Source organism: Echiichthys vipera (assembly GCF_963691815.1).
Source record: "Echiichthys vipera genome assembly, chromosome: 22".
NCBI lineage: Eukaryota > Metazoa > Chordata > Actinopteri > Perciformes > Trachinidae > Echiichthys > Echiichthys vipera.
In genome coordinates, this window is record NC_139847.1 from 19,067,937 (window position 1) to 19,083,622 (window position 15,686).

At 41.5% G+C, this 15,686-nt stretch overlaps 1 protein-coding gene across 1 annotated transcript in view; it reads right to left on the reverse strand.

The window, feature by feature from the left end:
* Positions 1–14,870, reverse strand: part of mtm1 (myotubularin 1) — a 37,921-nt gene extending 23,051 nt beyond the window's left edge. The window contains exons 1-6 of the mRNA XM_083937200.1: positions 14,810–14,870; positions 8,470–8,551; positions 7,580–7,652; positions 4,090–4,184; positions 1,728–1,838; positions 955–1,056 (exon numbers count right to left, since the gene is read on the reverse strand). Of these exons, the coding sequence (XP_083793326.1) occupies positions 955–1,056; positions 1,728–1,838; positions 4,090–4,184; positions 7,580–7,652; positions 8,470–8,526 (438 nt within the window). The 5' untranslated portion in view covers positions 8,527–8,551; positions 14,810–14,870. The remainder of the gene's footprint in view (positions 1–954; positions 1,057–1,727; positions 1,839–4,089; positions 4,185–7,579; positions 7,653–8,469; positions 8,552–14,809) is intronic.
* Positions 14,871–15,686: the final 816 nt, after the last annotated feature.

Below are 15,686 nucleotides of genomic sequence, written 5' to 3' on the forward strand. Positions count from 1 at the left end.
GTCAAGTCATTTGTTTTTAGCCTCTTTAGCGTTTAGCTTAGCCCAGCGCCATTGAAAAGACACTGGCTTAACATTCTGGTCTGCCCTCTCATCCCGCTATGGTCACAACGGACTCAAAAACCCAAGATGGCAAACTCAAGGCTTCAAAGAGGCTTTGAAGGGTGGCCCGAGTTTGATTTCGGCCTACGACCCTTTGCTAGTGAAATTTGATGGCTCTTAAAGATGTGTTCCTCTGTTGGTAGTCAAGGCTGGCTTTTATTCTTGTGTTTCTGTCCACAGGCTTGTAGATTTGACTTTCCAATCAAAAACCAGATAGAAGGGCCCCAATTGTCCTAACACGATATATACAGGAAATGATAAGGTGAAATAACTCTGAGCTACAAACATTCTTAAAACATAAACTTGTGCCAGGCCAGCATTGTAATGCTGCTTGCTTTGTTATTGTCAAATATACTGGAGTCAGAAGCTAGCTGGCAGAATAAATGTAAGGACTGTCTCTGCTGGACCATACCAGAGACAGTAGCCCTGGTAAGGCTAGATCTGACACACATTTTAGCATGCACAAATATTAGCCAAGCATATGTAGCCGCGGTGTGGGCAGGAGCTGTGTGTCATGGCATATGAGGGGGCTGCATTTCTGCATTTAACATTTGCATGAATACTGGGCATTGAAACAAATGGAGGGTGACTGTAAGCAGAAAAACGTCAGCCAATACTGGGTGGATTTGCTTCTGTTTAAGTGATCCCTACATACAGTTCATAGTGTTCATTGTGTTCTAGCTTGTACAAGTGTTCTTTGTGGTCTGTCTTCACGATCTGGATCAAGTCATACGAGTAAATGTATCATCTTTTGAATGAATTCCCTTGCTGGCCCAGCAAAGAAGAACCTTTTCCCCAGATAGAAGAAAACTCTGTTAGTCAGCAGATGGCAGTAGAAGGTAGAAGCTGCCTTACCAGACTGTGTGAGAGGGGGAAGGCATATTTGAAGAGGAGCTCGAAGATATCTCTTCTGCTGTGACCTTCCTGCTTCAAGGCAAACCTCAGGTTCCTCATGTCCTGATGAGGACAGACAAGATTAACACACACCCAGCATATGAGATAATATTCCAGACTACACAAGCATTTCCTTAAGAAAATATGTGCGACTGCTGTGAGCACTGATGTTGAGTTGAGTTACTTCTCATTGTCACTCATGAATTTAAAATCAGCAAAATTCAGGAAAATGACGTAGTTGTTGTATGAGACGCACACAAAGTGCTGAGAAGTTGCTAAATGGCACCAGTATTTTGGCTCGGTCCATACAACTCCGTCAGCTGGTCACGTCTAGAATGCTCCACACGTCTCCATGTATATAACTTACTGTTTACCTTCGCACAGTGTGCCATCAAACAATGTTGACAAGACAATGCAGTTTTCCTCGGTTTTCCTGTCCACACGACACTGGTTAAACCAGACTTTTCGAAAAAAGTTCACCCTGGATTCCGGTTACAAAAAACTTTTGTTTCAGGAGCAACAACTAGCCCACGGCTACGTGTGGATGAAAGGACGAAACGTGCAGAGAAACACAGGCTTTCAAAAATACCTGTGTTCCTGTGGACGGCCCCTAAATCTAAACTGAACATGTGTTTGGTTAGAAAACTCCACAGGGCACCTTTCATCTCTGAGGTGGAACAAGCTGACAGCCGATAGTGACATTCCTCATGCTGTACCCCTCACTACACACACACCTTGCAGGTTATATCCAGGCCGTAGGAGTTTTCTCCTCTGCTTGAAGCCCCACCCATCTTCTCCACCCGACTGATGGCACCCAAAGGAACGTCCAGCGTCACCGCCACATCCTGCAACAAAGTCAACACGGGGTTACACTCACCGACACACAAAATATAAATATGACACACACAAACGTGCACACCGTTGGTGTGGTGGTTAGCACTGTTGCCTCACAGCAAGAGGGTTCCTGGTTTGAATCAGGGCTGGGGCCCTTCTGTGTGGAGTTTGCATGTTCTCCCAGTGTCTGCGTGGGTTCTCTCTGGGTTCTCTCTTCCTCTCACAGTCCAAAGACATGCAGGTGTTAGGTTCATTGATGACTCTAAATTGCCCGTAGGTGTGAATGTGAGTGTGAATGGTTGTCTGTCTTTGTTTGTCTCTATGTGCCCTGTGATAGACTGGTGTCCTGTCCGGGGTGTACCCTGCCTCACACCCGATGGATCGGCTCCAACCCCCCGCGACCCTGATAGAGACAAGCGGTTGAAGATGGATGGATGGACAAACGTGCACACATGACAACAACTACATCATTCTCTACTAGCAGTAAAAAAGAAAGAAAGAAATACGCTCCCTGCCCCCCTGCATATGTATAAAGGAGACAAAACTTTGGAACAACCTGGGAAAGCTTGGACCTAGACCACAGAGAAGCCTGTGACCTTAGATACACTGAACCTATCTAACTCCTGCTTCATTATTTTAACAGCTTCTTATCATGGACAATTAATATGCAGTGCTACAAAGTTCAACTCTAACTAATTTCATTACTATGCAGTAGGCGTGTGCTGACTGGCCATCTGATGCTCTATTGACATTGAGGAACTTAACGTTATAGAAATTAAATCTGTTCCCTACTGTGCATTTAAAGGAGATCTTTCTGGCGCAGGATCATGTCTGTATGCAATTAATCTTCACAAGTGACTCTGCTCCTTCATTTAAAGCATCTCCTTTGTGATCTCTGTGTGCTGTGCGGCGCTGTAACGCCAACAGGTCACTTTATTTCCCCGCGCAGCGACTGAGGGAAGCCTCTAGTGACACAGACGCACAGGCTGAGCTGATCAGTCAATAGAGATACAGTTAATATGTTCAAAACACATATACAGAGGGAGAAAACAATATATCTAATAACATGGAAATGTATCTGTTCTGTGAGCGTGGCAGCCGTCACAACCCTTCAAACCTTTGTCTGTGTGGAGCACTGTATGTTGACAGACAGGGGGGCCCTTGGGACGGCGTGGGGGTATACTTTACTGGCGTGGTGCTGTGTAATCCGACCAAACACTGTGTCTCTATATGCCTGCTGTCTGTGTGTGTGCGACCGCAGCTCTTTTCCCTACTCCACTACCTTTCTGTGCCAGGGCTATCTTTGCTGGACCTGCTTTACCTCTGAAGTGTGAAATTCACTCGTGAATTATTGACAGTTGACTTCAATTTTAATGACGCATTTCATTTGTTACCGACTTTGCCTTGACACACACAGAAAAACTAGTTTATCCTGTCGGTAATTATGGAGGAGCCACACACACACACACACACACACACACACACACACACACACACACACACACACACACACACACACACACACACACACACACACACACACACACACACACACACACACACACACACACACACACACACACACACACACACACACACACACACACACACACACACACACACACACACACACACACACACACACACACACACACACACACACACACACACACACACACACACACACACACACACACACACACACACACACACACACACACACACACACTTGCAAGAGCTGGTTTTCCCATATTGCCCAATCCTAATATTGAATACTAAATTTCTGGTCTTGTGACATTCAGAAAATGAAAGTGTTGCAGGGGGAAAATATTACTGTTCTGCATAAAAACATGTTATATAGGAGTCTTTCTGACTGAAGTTATATCTCTAGTGCGGGGATTTTAGCATTACCTGTGCTGGTCAATCATTATTATTCTGTATTTTGGCTTTCTCTTCAGACCACAACCTGTCCCAACGGTTAAAATGGCTTCTGTAACTAAGAGTTAAATAAGCGAGGAGGACAGTGAATATTTCATCCCTCACCTCCCTCTGTGATGTTAATCCTGTCCGAATGGAGCTTAAGTTTGTAATAACAGACCAGAGCAACAGTGCACCATGTTAAAACACCAGGAGAGATGTTATATTAGATGTGTTATTTCACCTCACTGCTGGGACACGAGATTATGGCTTTTAACCGTCAAACACACACAGACACACCCTTGAGCCGCTGACTGGCTCCACATTCACTTTAATGGGACTTACAGCATCTGAGCTCTTGAAGTAGAGTCTGTAGTTGGTGATCAACACTTTGCCTTTCACAGCCCCGTTGAACGGACAGATGTAGATGGTTTCTTTATCTGAAAATGGATGAATACATTTGTTATTTACGGATTTGCTTCCCCACCTTTTCTCGTGTCTTATCTTACACAGGCAAGTACTCTGGTTAAGACACCTTCATGTTGTTGGTGAGCAGTGAGTACTGTGAGGGAGGAAATCAGCACACACACACAGATGAGAAAAAGAGAAGAGAGGCGTGCAGCAAAGGTAGGTCATGAATAGCACCTAAGAGACTAATAAGGACAGACCCACTCAGTGAGGGGCATCTACATCACATGTCGACGGATTACAGGTGGTGTCACAGTTGGCTGACAGAATCAGAGAATAGTGACTGGCTGACTCATAAATAACTGATGAATAACTGAACTGATGACAGCGTATCTGGATTTCCAACAGAGGTACTCAGTAGAACAAAAAACACTATTGTGCCTCTTTGACAAGGTGAGTAAACTGCAGTGTCCAGAGAAAGACCTAAAGAGACAACTGCAGTTTAGAGAATAAACACATTTTTTACATTAAAATAATAATAATACATTATTTTGCAGCCACATTACTCAAATGCATCAACATTTATTGTCTTACAGTAGTTTTGGCCACCATTTCTATCAGCGACAACATGGTGACGATCGTCACAATAAAGTCCAATTAAAGTCCATAAGAATTGAGACGTGTTGTTTCTAGCGATTATTTGGCAGTAAGATGTAACTGCAGGTGAGCCTCCATCTTGTCACGTTCACAGTCGCTCTGTGTTCAATATTTTTTTCCCCTTTTGTAAACTTTATTGAAACACATTCACCCCTCTACTTTCGGCCCATCCCTGATATGTTCCCCTCTTAAATCAACGCACTCACGCACGCTCCTATTACACTTTTGCCCTTACTACGAGCCTGACTCAGAAGTGGAAGTTCCCGATTTCTGATTACAAGTGAACGCAGCATAACTGTTGCGATGATCTGGGCCGGCTTATTTCCATCTAGAGAGGGAATGTCTCCACAGACACACAGATATTGGAATTCTCAGCAAAAAGGCAACATGTGCTTTCATTAGTGGGTCACATGATCAATCACAATTGTTTTAAATTAGCAGACGACTAACGTGATGAAAAATATTAGTTATTTGCTTTCTTGCAGATAGGAACATTGACACATTTCATGTCATCTGTCCCTTTTAGAGAAGTGTGTCTAATATGAAGTTTTTTCCATTTTTCCAAATTAGATCCTTAAAGGACATCTACTCGATTTACCTCATTGAAAAAAAATCCAGAGTGTGAATATGCAAAATTTAAATATATAAAGCATAAAAATCTTTTCTGAAGTTTTTCTGCTGGACACAAAACGTCTCCTACGTCACTACAAGCCCATTCTCAGTGTGTGAGCACTGGCGACTTCCAAGTTTCGACATCAAACTTGTATAAGTTGAACTTTAGACCAGGATTGACTTTCATACTAGTTATGATGTCGCAAATCATGCTTGTAGACCCAACCCTTCAAATCTGATTTTCAGTTGAACTTCATCAGACGAATGTGAAAAGAGCCTTCTCTTGTCAAACTCTGCACAGTGAAGCTTAAGCATCCAAATGTGGAAACAAGAAGAAACCCTTTTGAGTGGAGGGGGTCTTTAAAGTACAGAGCTGGAGACAGAATGGGGATACCTTTGCTTAGCATAAAGACTGGGAGCAGAGGGGAACAGCTGGCCTTGCTCTGTCCAAAGTTCAAAAATACACCTACCATCACCTCTTAAGCTCACTGACTGACATGCTGTAGACATTTGATTGTTTCAACTGTGCACAAACAGAAATGTACAAATCATTTGTGGTTTTTCGTACTGGACTTATTTCCTGAAGCATCGACTGTGGAGGGTCACAGCATAAGCATAATATGCAAAAGTGGGCCGATGGATTTCTGTTTGTCATGAAATAGCATTACCTAACTTGCTTTGAGCTGCCTTCTTTTTTTAAGTCGACCGTTTCAAGTTTGTCTGATAGGACTGGCATTCTTCAACTCTCTCCAACTCTCTCCAGGTCTCCAACGGCTGCGTTATGATTGGCAGATCATGCACGCAACTATGACACAAAATGGTTTGTTTTTTTACACTTGAAGGTTTACTTTCTTCCGTCTTACACACATAACCACTGTGTTTGAAGATGAGGTGTTAAGAGTTGGCAACAACGGCCAAATCTGGTGATATCTGATCCAAGAATGAGTAAACCAGTATTTGATGCCAAATTTCAGTACTTGATAGCCTGCAATAGTGAGTACCAGCACCCTCAAACACCCTCAGAACTAAAGAACATTAACAATGCTCTGTACAGATGATTATTTGCTCATCGCTGAATTAATAATACCAATAAAATGTGTGTGTGTGTCATTTATTCGGGTTGGAAGTGAGTTACTGCCCCAAGTGACAGTAAAGTGGAGCGTAGAATGGACAGGTTGTTTGGTGCAGCGTCAGCAGTGATGCAGCCGTGTACTGGACTATTGTGAAGATGGAAGCTGAGCTTGAAGGTAAAGGTCTCTGTCAGTGCGTTTACATCTAGTTTAAAAACCTGGTTATATTCGGGTTAAGGGCATACTCCGGTTTCTCAAACACCATGTATACACCGTACCCCGGGTAAAATCGGATTTCTCATATCCTGGCTAACAGACCTAGAGAACTCCTTCAGTACCCAGATAATTCGTGCATGTAAACAGCCTTCTCCGGTTACTATCGGGTTTCCGGTCTGCGCATGCTCCCCCTCCCCCCTCCGCTGCAGTGGCTTTTGACCCGAAAATAGAATAAACCAGGGAGTAACGGTGCACACATCACTACCAAGAAAACCTGTTTTGGTCGTAATACTGTCCAAAAGTTGCACCCCGCCACTTGTGATTTTGACAAAGGTAAACCAGAAACGATACAAAGTTGTATTCCGAACAGATGTATGCTGGCGGAGCTCCACCTACTGTACCAGAGGAAGAGTTACACCGTCATTTTCCCATTCAACCCCCTTTCATGTATATTTGGGGAACTTCAATAATCTCATTATTTCTTTAACCAAGGAAAGACCATTTACGGGTTACTGATGTGCATGTAAACACAATCAATTCAACAGTTCATCTATGTCCCAACACTCAGCTGTGGTCATGAGCTTTGGGTAGTGGCTGAAAGAATGAGATTGTGGATACAAGTGGGGATCTCATCGGGATGCTTCCTGGGCGCCACCTGTTAGAGGTTTTCCATGAAAAGTGTACAAATCCCAGTTAGTCTGCGTTACTTAGGAGGATCTTTGGGGGGCTAGTAGCTGGAATTGTGCACTCTCTCCACGGAGCCATATGCCTTTGCTTTCTCAGACGTTAGATGATGAACAGGAGCATTTTTCTCCCAGCGACCCAAACAGTTCCCCTGACAGCAGTGTGACTGATTGAGTACATGTACTCACCTATAATCCTCTCCTCCCCTGGCAGCAGGGTGACATCAGCCAACAACTCCATCTTCAGAGACTCTCGGGAGGTCTGCGAACAAACACACACACACAACAAGGCATAAAGACATCATCATAAAATAAATCGCAGTAACATTTATTTGAGGGACTAGTGGGGTATTAAATAGTGACAATTTCACACACTATTTGGTGCTTTAGTACGACAGAGGGTAGGTGCCTTAGCCAGTAGAAGTGTGGTCAGATTATGTGGCCAGTGACATGAGACACCATAAACACGGCACATTTCCTTTTTAAGATGTCCAACTGACGAGCCGTGGCACCATGGAGGATTTAAGGAGCTTAGCAACTACATTTAACACTGCTGCTCTTCCTTATTAGGAATTTTTGAATGTGTTCATTGAAGTTTCTCACTTTAGAGCCAGAAAATTGATATTTTGAAACCCTCTTACTGAGTACATGATACTGAGTGAATAGACAGATTACAAGGCTCAGACCTTTGCTACAAATGTCGGTCAAATATCACTTTTTAGGATTGCTCTAAGGTCTGCAATTTAACTACAGACTACAGCCTCTGAAACAGTTGTTCAGTAAGAAAATAAGCTGTTAGAGTGAAAAAGCAGTACTTGTGAAGTAGATCCACAATAAAATGATAAAATAGCTATATGACAACATTTCGAAAATCACACCAGGCATCATTTTCTGCAAATTATATCTTTTAAAAAAAGGTATTCATATTTGTGCAACCCGCATCTTTTTTCAGTGGTGGAGCAGTTGTTTCAAAAGCATGCTGGCTGAGTGTCATCCTCAAACAGCACACATGTAACATTTAAATATTTCAACATGCACTAGTTACAGTGCACTGTCTCGTTTTGCAAACAGACACTTACACTGGAAATGTGTGTGTCCAAGGCGCTGGAGTGGTAGACTGAGACTGGTGAGGCCATCGCTCAGGGAGGGGGCTTCCACAGGCTGAGAACGACAGACACAGAGACTGTTAGTGGTGCTCTGTTCCAAAGCTGGGCTCTTGTTTTCCTGTCGGTATAGAGACAGTCATCAGCAAAAGAAAACACATCAGAACATTCTGATAACAGCCCAGGGTCAGAATACACCATGTCAGATAAGACAGAGCTTGTCCACCACTGGATTCATGCCTTTGCCCGTCGCTTGGGACCATCCATCCTAGCATCAACATCAGCGGAGCTTATTAGCGGTGCAATTCTTCACTGAGAACTAGTTGAACTAATGAGTTGTTCCGATAAAAATATCAGAAATGCTCCTGATGATACTGCCTAAAATGCTGTAAAAGTATCTGCAACTACACAAGTCTATACACCGATCAGATACCATAATTTGGCCACTAAAAAATATCTAATTCAAAGTTTACAAAGTTTTTTTTCCATTATGGTCATAAAAGAAAGTTCTTTAGTAGTGATTTCCAAAGTGTGGGCCTATTGATGTGATCTATTTGTCAAAGTATCTTATCGCATCATTGGCTTATATTTTTTGCTTTACAAATCGTTACATGTACATACACTTGAGATCAAAATTAAAGCATTAATACTTGATTTATTCTGAAATACAGTTCTTTTTAATGTTCAGAATTCGATAGAATATCAGCTGTTCCTATACCACTGCTGTACTAGCATGTTTTATTAAATAACCAAGGCACTTCAACAAAAACCTTTATTTAGAGAAAAAAACATTGATCAGAATGAGAGGAGTGGGTTTCTTGCACAACTTTGTTCCCAAAGATTTTCCAGAGATTCTCTATGGGGTTTATATCTGGACTCTGGGCTGGACATTTCATTGTTTCAATATTCTTAGCTTCAAGGAACTGCTTCACCTGTTTTACAGTGTGACGGGGACATTGTCTCCCCTCTGGCAGGCGTTACAGAACTCTGTACACAAAAACAGCCAGACATAAAAACAGTTTCTACCCCCAGGCCGTCACACTGCTGAACAATTGACCCCACCCGACAGATCACACACACATGCCGAAGACAAATGCACCTTATGCACCTTATGTATATCATTGTAAATAATATAACAAAGATATTTATAACAGCCTGGTCACTTTACTTTGCACAATTATTTTATCTTTCAATTTTAAATTTCTCATATTTACTTGTTAACCTATTTTTAATATTACCTCTATTTTTTATCTTAAATTATTGTTCTGTGTTGTTCTGTAAATGTTATTGTTATTGTTATGTTTAGGTTTGTCCTGTTAAATGTTTGGAAACTGTGAGAAAAGTATAAGCCGGAGTCAAATTCTCTGTATGTCCAACATACTTAGCAATAAACCTGATTCTGATTCTGATTCTGATTCTGATTCATGAAAATTGCAGCTGATTGGGAAACGATTGCAGTGAAGGTGTTGCATGCTGATGGAGGTTCACATAAACATTTGCATTCACCCTGACATGTAGCTGTACAAGAGGCCAAACTCCTGCTGCAGAACTGCAGGAACTGACTTCTTTACACACTTTGGGTTCAGTCTTTCCCCAGTCCTATGCCCAACACAATGTTTCCATCAGACCCAAATAAAGTGAACGTCCTCTCATCACTGAAGTCACTCTGGACCAGTTCTCCTCTGTCCACTCAACATGCTCCTCAGCAAAGGCAAGTCTAGCCTTTTTATTCTTTCTGCTGATGAGAGGTTGTGACCAGGAGAAAAGTGACCAGGAGAGCTGCAGATAAACAGGGGGTGTCCAAAATTGCTTTTTTCAGAAAATAAAGGTTTTTGTTGAAGTGCCTTGTTTATTTACAGCAGAGGTATAGAGACAGAAGATATTCTATCAAATTCTGAACAATATAAAATCAAAAATTTCAGAATAAACTAAGTATTAATAATTTGCTCTCTAATTTCTCCAGTGTATATACTGTATATCATAATACATTTCTAAATGTTATGGTAATCAGATTATCGGCTGATTTGCAAGTTCAGATATCAGAATCAGTATCAGGAAAGTTAAAAAAATAAAATAAAAAGGCATCAGAACATCTCGACTAAAACAGGTTCAACCAACCAGATATATACCAAGCTATATGGTGAGTGGATCAGTTTTAAATATTGCATGGAGGTAGTGTACTAACTGTAAAATCCACAATGATCTAAAAAAATCTCTTACTGTACTGTGTTTCTGACTAGTGCACCTCCACCATGTCATCGAGGTTAACACTTCACCTGACTGTGCCTGGCTGTTAACAGCATGGCTCAGTGAGTCTACATCCCCGATTCGTCCAAAAACACTGGATCCTACAGTTTCCATAATGCAACGTAACATATTTTCTTTAGAGTCTCTCAGCTCTACAGATTGTATTACTTTGAAAGTGCTTCATCACATTTTCATATGGTTCAACAAGTTTGTTCAATCGAAATAAAGTTTCAAGATTTCAAAATTGAATTGGAAAAAAATAAAAGAGTCATATATTCAACTCTAATGTTAAAGTGAGCTTATTCCTGCTCTGCCTGGAGATACCTGTCAAAATGAACCTGTCTGAACATGTGCGCTTCAGGAGGGGAGAGAGGGAGGGAGGGAGGGGAACTGGGAATACAAATGTGTCTGTGAGTCAGAGAGAGAGAGGGCGGGAGTTACATAGAGACGGAGAGAAAGTCTAAAAGTGAAACTTTATTTAGAAACCACGGCGTGTGATTCACAGATCATTGGGCAACCAAAAACAAATATTGAAGAAAGACACCCAAACGTACTGATCAGTCATAGTGTGGATGGACTGATATCATAATTAGACGAGGGGATTTTGTTTCATATCTGTCCTGTTCTGGTCTATAATTGTGTTCTTGTGGCTGACTGTGGGGAAACCACCCTCACAGAGGTTTGTTGTTGGGAACCGTATAAGGTTTTCCCTAAGAGACAAGCTTTGGTATACAACAGAAATGATGAGAGTACATGATTAAGCAGCTTTCTTCTGGTCAAACAATCTGGTCTTGTGTTCTGAAGCAGACGCATCAATACTGACATTAAGTATATGAAAGTACGGGCTATAAATGCTTCCTCATTCTGTGAAATGTGTGGCAGCGGGGTGCAATGAAGCGTGAACTAATTATAGTGCGGTTAAACTGAGATTTCATGGAAAATGAGAATTACAGCTACTTATATCTGAGGTTATCTCAGGGCTGGACAACTAACTTCAATAGTGTGAGCATGTGTGTGATTAATATTTTCTTTAACATAGTAGTTTTCCCACATAAAAAGTAAAAAAAGACAATCTACGCTTCTATTCTGGATTGAATGCAAGTATGGGGCATTATAAGTTGCTTGCACGATGGACCTATGCGGACATCTTTTGTTTCTTTTAATTTTGGTTCAGGTTCATCTGGTTCTCTGTCAACTGAATCAATTTGCACATATGTTTCTGATGCTGACAGTTCGTCCAACTTTCCACCCCACAGTCAAACAACTTTATTGGCTTTGCCATCTTCTCACTTTCCAGTGTGCACACAAGTGACCACACTAGGGCTGCAGCTATCCAATCTTTTTGTAATTGAGTATTCTACCGATTATTCCATCGATTAATCTGATTAAAAAAATATTATAATTTTGTAAAAAAAGATATATTATGTCTGGGGTAGGCCTATTTGGTGTGGTAACCTGGGGGTGGGTGTGTTTGTTTGTGTTTGAGTGTGCACACGTGCACGTATGTACATGTGCGTGAGGGGAAGAGGGAGAGAGAGATGTGTGTGTTGAAGGCAATACATTCACAATTTACCATGAGTAACTTTACTATTTCAACAGTTCAAAGTGGTGCATAAAATTCTATGTGACGTACGTGTTTACTCAAACAGGTTTATAGACAAATAGATTAATCTATAAATGAATTAGAGATAGATATTATCAGGAAGAGTGAGTCTCTCTCTTCCTGTTTACTGTAACAACAACAACGTACAAAACTCCACTGACACATTTACTCAAAACTATAAAGACTGATCAGGGAGGTGACGTTATGTTTAACATTGTAATGAAAAACTAAACATATAGGCGTTCATGAGGACAGCCAACGTTACGCATTCTCTTCCTGTTTGTCCATCACTACGGCAACCATCCTCCTTAAACTGAAACAGCGTCGCTCGGTGAAGTGGCGTTAACAACGGGCTGCTCATCGATGTCGTGCTGTTGTGGTAGAACAGTTCTAGTTCACAGTGGACAAATTTACCTTTTGGCTTCTTTTTAAGTGTGAAATGATCCCAAACTTATTCTCTGCCTTTTCCAGATGTAGTGTAGTGCATCCGCAAAAACGGTCCGTGTGGAACAATGATCCCTGCACTGAACAGGCCGCAGAACGCGCCAGAAAGGAAATAAACGAATCATCAAGGCAGAGATTTTGACTCAATGAATTTTTGTAATTGAGCAACTTGAGTTACTCAAGTAATTGTTTCAGCCCTAAAACACACCAATGCATGTGCAGTTGTCTGGTTCTGACTGTAACAGTTATATTCAAATATCATTAATGCAACAAATATTAAAATTGTACTTTATTTGGGCTGCACATTTTGCTGTCCCTTTTTCTTCATGTGTTAAAAAGTAGTTTATACTGATGAGAACCAACGGTCGAAAATTGGTTGCCAATGGCAACCTGGTAACCGTGACTGCCGAGACTTTGCCGGCCATCAGGTTGTGAATGGCTCAGGGCCATCCTCCATCCAGGACATGGTCAAAGCGTACACCCCAGCTCCTCCATTATGCTCTGCCTCTGACAATCAGTTTGCTACTCACTCCCTACTAAAGGGGGCCTGACTCTACACAATCCTGACTGTTTGCTGTCCTGGCTCCACATTGGTGCAACAGGCTCCCCATTGACATCAGGACACACAACTGCTACACATCTTCCCTCTCAGATGAAAACTCACCTGTTCAGACCGCACCTTGGCCTATAAAAAGGATTCTTTTGGATTGTATCCACATGGTTGAATGCACTTACTGCAAGTTCCTTCAGTTAAAAGCATCAGCTAAATAAATGCTACATGACATAATGACAGCTCGTACTGTACGTATTCACAAAAGTGACTGTTACTACAGTAAACAGCTTGCCTGTGTCCAGACCAGACCAGACAGTTGTGTCTGATACCAGCCTGGTAAACAGCCCCTACTCTACTAACCACACAGAAGACAAGAACACACCTGTAGCTCTGTGCACATCAAACACTCAGACAGATATAGATGTAGAAAAAAAAAGCAGTATTAATAAAAAAAATTGACAAAAAAAAGACACTAAAATGCATTTAGTTTTCTTGACTAAGACCTTATATGAATAATTTTCAAAGGACTAAAACTAAATCAAAGTCAGTTGCCAAAATGAACACTTCTCCAACACATACAGTAGATCCATATTTAGCCTTTATGTGGCAAACTAAAGCCTGTCAAAGATATATGGGCCATACTTTAAAATTGATCTGGCTGCATACAGAAGCTGGAGCAGTTATCCAAGCCAGCAACTGAGTCGGACAGGAAACACCTTCAAAGGCTAACTACGACTGTTTATGTATAGTATAATATAATATCATAAAATAGATTTATAGTCATCATTTCTTACAGGGCTGATTAATCCCACACTAGATCAGTTTGACCCGGTGACCTGTGCACCAGTAGCTGGGCGACAACAGAGCAGACACACGTTCACTTCGACATCCCAGACTTTATCTGCGAATACTCGATTTAATATGTGAACACAAAGAAATACAGTGAAAATGTCGCGAGGAGTTAAAGTTCAACCCATTTGTTTTTATTGATAGCAGTTAAAGGGCGTGTGGTACGGTGTAATTCAGGGTGTTAGCTACATTCTCCACGGACTAACAAACCCTGGCAGTGAAGCGGCAGTTTGCGGTGTGGATACCCAGCGCCAAAGGTGTGAACACAGAGCCAAAGGGTGGCTTTCGGTCTTTTTCACTACCGAGAATCCCGTCGGCGTCAGAAGCGGGTGGCGCTCATGACTAAACGTCAGCACACGGGACAGTTACGAGCGAGCGGGGGGACAACAAAGCGCCACCAACACCCCCGAAACTGAACTTTTCCAAGTTGGTCATTCCAATACACACAGCTGTGGAGTTGCACCAGGAAATAGCTAAGGCCTAGACGGTACGACAGCTTGTTCCATCCGAAATACAGGCTCTTTCTGACCCACAGAGCACAGAAACCTTCGGCAAGCCCCTCCGGAGAACACTTAATACCGACTCGGGTGGCCTCGTTGTGGCCAAATGTCTTAACTTACCCGCAAAGTGCGATTCTCCCGTGGCTGAATGTCGATATGTTCCCCTCAAGCCACAGCAGGAACTTACCCTACGTCACGTGCCGGGCTGTCATGGCGCGCATTGGCTGGTTGTCAAATTGGAGCTCGCAAGGAATGCAGGGAAATGTAGTTTTCAAATGGGTTTCCATATTCCTATTATGGCTCTGTTTTAAGTGACAGTTTTGTTGTCTTTCGTTGTTTATGTGTATTTCATTGTTAATAGTTATGAATATGTATATGTTTCTTTCTAATATATGTTGTCTGTATAATCTTTGTTGTTTGTACAGCTGGAGTTTGTGACAAAAATCATTTCCCCTGGGGTTATTAAAGTATTTCTGATTCTGATTCTGATATTTTGCGCTGCATCTGGAAAAACACTACGGCACCCCTAAAATCCCAAAAGGTGATTTTTTTTTTTAATCTTGTGCGAACAAAAAATGATGTTATTCGCATACGGCAATTATCATGTTTTGCAGAAGATAATAATTTGTGATGAAAAAATATTATCTTTTGGGACTTCAGGGCCTCCGTAGTTTTCACTTCCTGAGAGATATTATGTCTCTTTCTATGATCATTCATTATTTTAGTTGAATGTATTAAAAATAATGTATGGTTATTTCGATTATTTTTTTGTTTAAAAAATACAAATTATTAGGGAACAAAATCAAAAATGTTCTGGTTCTCTTTATTTGAACGGGCCAATGGCAGGAAAATATTTAACAAATAGGGTGTGAAGAATAAGATGAAATATATTTAATTTTCGAAAATTTTAAGAGATACACTGAATCCTGTTTTATAAAAAGTCTAATATGAATCTCTTGGCAGTCACCACCCTTTTGAAACCTGAAGATTAATTTGA